This window comes from Nannobrachium achirus (assembly GCF_963921795.1).
Source record: "Nannobrachium achirus genome assembly, chromosome: 7".
Classification (NCBI taxonomy): domain Eukaryota; kingdom Metazoa; phylum Chordata; class Actinopteri; order Myctophiformes; family Myctophidae; genus Nannobrachium; species Nannobrachium achirus.
This window is the reverse complement of record NC_137816.1, coordinates 15,073,001-15,077,256: the sequence shown is the minus strand read 5'-3', so window position 1 is coordinate 15,077,256 and position 4,256 is coordinate 15,073,001. Positions and strand designations below refer to the sequence as shown.

At 43.0% G+C, this 4,256-nt stretch overlaps 1 protein-coding gene across 1 annotated transcript; it reads left to right on the top strand.

Annotated features, from left to right (window-relative positions):
* Positions 1-773: 773 nt before the first annotated feature.
* On the top strand, positions 774-1,751 carry mafa (MAF bZIP transcription factor a; the record flags this gene model as incomplete). Its single annotated transcript, XM_080729896.1, has 1 exon — positions 774-1,751. One exon carries the CDS (start codon positions 774-776, stop codon positions 1,749-1,751), a length of 978 nt encoding a protein of 325 aa, XP_080586022.1.
* Between the last annotated feature and the right edge of the window lie 2,505 nt (positions 1,752-4,256).

Genomic DNA, 4,256 nt, shown 5'->3' with positions numbered 1-4,256 from the left:
TTAGGCGAAATAAAGCACCTTTGCGTCTAAATAGAATGTAACTTACATCTAACACGTAAAACAGAATGGAAATATGACCATTTCATTCTACTGGAATACATATAAATAGCCTATTATATATCTATTATCACGTGATAATTAGTGATTGATGATAAAACAATATAGGCCTATATATAAACGATATATTTATAGTTGGCAAAGAGTTAAAAGCTTGTGCTCCGGTTGACAGTCAGCTGATAGCCTTTGACAGTTGAGAAAAGTTTTGTTTCTGTATAATAGCCAGACTCTGCGCCCATTGGTTCCTACTCCGCCTGACGTCACATGCGCTATAAAACTCAGCAATGCTTTTAAACTCTGCTGTGTGTGATCCGTCTAAAAAATCACCCCACGATCTCACAGGCATTTTTACGTGCGAGGCTACATTTAGCCCCTTACCTTCGGCAATCTCTCTCCCTCTCCGCTTGCGCAATGTATTCATGAAGAAACCGTAAAGTGTTAAATGTTTGAAATAACAAGCCGCCGAATTTCTCATGCTGAAAAAGGACTCCGCTGCTCGCGTGCGCGGCACTGGCGTGTCAGTGCAATAGACTGCAAAGAAAAACTACTCCTGCGAGCTGGGAAGTCCGTCGCTGCAAAAAGGGCGCAGAAAACCTAATTTCTTCATTTCGAGACAAAACGCTTAAAAATTCAAACTGGCTCACGTCCTTCCCAGCCAGCCCAGTGTGACAGCTGCTCTTCACCCGGTTTGGAGGACTGTCAGCAGCAGCAAGAGGATGGCATCAGAGCTGGCAATGAGCAACTCCGACCTGCCCACCAGTCCCCTGGCCATGGAATATGTTAATGACTTCGATCTGATGAAGTTTGAAGTGAAAAAGGAGCCGGTGGAGCCCGATCGCAACATCAGCCAGTGCAGTCGCCTTATCGCCGGGGGATCCTTGTCTTCCACCCCGATGAGCACGCCTTGCAGCTCGGTGCCCCCTTCTCCAAGCTTCTCGGCGCCCAGTCCGGGCTCGGGGAGCGAACAGAAGGCACACTTGGAGGATTTCTACTGGATGTCCGGTTACCAACAGCAGCTGAATCCAGAGGCGTTGGGCTTCAGCCCCGAAGACGCAGTAGAGGCGCTGATCAACAGCAGTCACCAGCTCCAGTCTTTCGATGGCTATACCAGAGGGCAGCAGTTCGCTGGCGGAGCCGGAGCGGGAGGCGCCATGGCCGGGGAAGAGATGGGCTCCGCAGCGGCGGTCGTCTCGGCAGTCATCGCCGCCGCGGCAGCGCAGAACGGGGGGCCACACCACCACCACCACCACCACCACAGCAGCAGCCACCACCAGCCCGGGCTCCAGTCCAACGGCGGCTCCGGGGGGAACCATCCGCACAGTATGCACCTGGACCGGCTGGACGACCGCTTTTCAGACGACCAGCTGGTGTCCATGTCGGTGCGGGAGCTCAACCGGCAGCTACGGGGGGTCAGCAAGGAAGAAGTGATCCGGTTGAAACAGAAGAGGAGGACCCTAAAGAACAGAGGCTATGCCCAGTCCTGCCGGTACAAGCGGGTCCAGCAGCGGCACGTCCTGGAGGGAGAGAAGACGCAGCTCATCCAGCAGGTCGACCACCTCAAGCAGGAGATCTCCAGGCTGGTCCGGGAGAGGGACGCGTACAAAGAAAAGTATGAGAAGCTCATCAGCAACGGCTTCCGAGAAAATGGATCGAGCAGTGACAACAACCCTTCATCTCCGGAGTTTTTCATGTGAGTCTCGACATTATCGCGAAAAAACAAAAAAAAAAAAAGAATATCAACTGAGTTACTCAACCCACATAAAAAAAGAAAAGAAAAATCATTATGAAACATTTTTTTCTTTTTCTTTTGGCATTTATGCCCACTAGTCCAAGAACCAATTTGTCAACTTTTTTTATTTTTTTATTTTATGTTTTTCCAGAGATATGTCGACCGTTTTTTTATATTTTGAGGGCTTTGTTCATCCGTGCCTTTTTTCATTTTTTTCCCATTTTGGAGAAGCTATATTGTTAAAACTTTCATCTATTTTTTTTTGCTACCATACTCAATATTTTATGCATTGCCTATTTTTCAAGATCTTTTCATCGTTCATTCAATTTGCAGTGTGAGTAAACTATAATTTTTGAAAGTTTTATACAACTTGATGACACTGTATACAGTGTGTGCATGCAAGCACTATGTATACTCCTTTGAAGTTCATCAACTTGTCTTTTTCACCATTTTGCTTTTAATCCAATGTACAGTCAAAAACTGCATCCATCAGCAATATGTTTTTGATATTTTCCTTTACTTTTTGTCTGCCTACACTTGGAGGACTGCGAGCCTGCCATTTTACACCACCTCATCTCATGCGTTTGCTTGCTATTGTGTTCAGCAAGGAAAACAACGACTTTTCATTATAGAAACAATATTATTGTTTTTAAAAGAGACATGTTATTGAACTGCCCTGCATGCTGGACATGTATGGTTTTCCCTTTTTTTTGTGTGTGTGCTTGAAGATGTACTTTTGTCGGATGACTCCAGCATGGCATTCATACTTCATTTATGGGCCTCATCACTTTTTTGGGACAGGAACACAAAAAAGTGACAGGACTTTTTTCCCCCCCACCCCTTTGCAATCTGTACAAGTGCAATCTCAACTGTGTTGAAGTGCACCGCCGTCGTCTGGCATATAGAGTGCAGTGAACGCAATACATGCGTTCCTGATGGGAGTTGATCGGCTGGGATCCTGCGTGGTGCAAAAGGACCTCCTTCACCCACTAAGGCACTGGTTCCCAAACACTGGGTCGGGACCCATTTGTGGGTCGCGGACACATTTTTATGGGTCCCTTAATTTTGGGTTTCCTATATTTGTTTTTAATTGTTATTATTGCAAAACATTTAAAAAAAAAAGAAGAAAAAAAAATCCCCAAAAAGAGAAGATTTTCATGAAAAAAATGCTATGATTTTCTAACTTAGTAAGTTAGAAAACAAGTGTTTAACAAGTAGTGAAAACAGCCGATCTAAGCTCACAATGCTGCGCAAAGCGACGCGTTGTGAGCTTGTAGATCTGCTGTTTTCATTAGTTTGGGTCTCGACCTAAAACGTTTATGGGAACCACTGCTATAAGGACTCGACTCTCAAATCCCTTCCCGGGGACTAAACTAAAAACCTGTCTGTTGCTTTAAGCGTTCTGTTTATTTAAAGATACCCCCAAACTTGTGCATTTTTGTCAACTTTGGAACGAGTTTCAAGCGTGTAAATTAAGTGAAAGGTCTTTCTATTCTGCAAGTTGTAAGAGATATGTGAGCTACAGGTTGATTTTGGAGGAGTAATAGACGACGAGGAGAATTAATAAGGGTATTGCACAAAGTCGTTTCTGGCATTGGTTTCGAGAAAATCGGCACGATTCCAATGAATACAATGAGCAGTGTTGTCGTGTATAAACAGTGCTCTTGCAGCATGTGGCTCAAACAGAAGTTTGACAGCTATCAGGCTGTTGGTCTTCGACAAACACGTCATAACAGTATTTCAAAAACCAAAGTATTTAAAGAGAAGGAATCAAGATAGCCGAAGTCAAACTTTAATAGCCATGCTTTTGGAAATGTATCTCTGTGAGGAACTGAAGTATTTTGGACTGAAATGCACTAAAATGATAGCCTGTAATCACGTAGAACATAGGCCTAATGAAAATCCTATATTCTCTACAACTCAAGCAAGCGCAGGTAGTTTTGGCTTTTTGTAGCGACGCAATCTTAACATTTTGATATTTCTTGTCAAATTGGACAAGGCTATATAGGTTGTTTTGCCTCAAACGAACTCGATATTTTGCAAAGCAATAACATTATTATTATAATCAATAATGTCTGGACATTGTTAAATGGTCAGGGATTGACACCCTGCTTGTATAAAATGAGGGAGTATCATTCATCAATAAATCTTAAAAAAATATATTAATTAATCTTTCCTCTTATATATATATATATATATTTTGCTGTGCAAAATTATTTCACTCACTAACCATTATGTGATGTTCATGTGCTCGTTTTTTTTTTTTTCATTTCATACGATTAAATGATATGCAATAAATGTATGAATTGTGTTCAATGCGTTTGTTAGTTTTGTCTTGAATTGCCTGCTAAGTATTTTATGTTTGATTGACACCTCAGAGAATGGGGTTGAAACATGATGGAACTATACGGAAACGTCCCTCCCCCTTTCTGTGTCTAAACTCTGCTATAGGTTCTTGTTGCTCATCTTT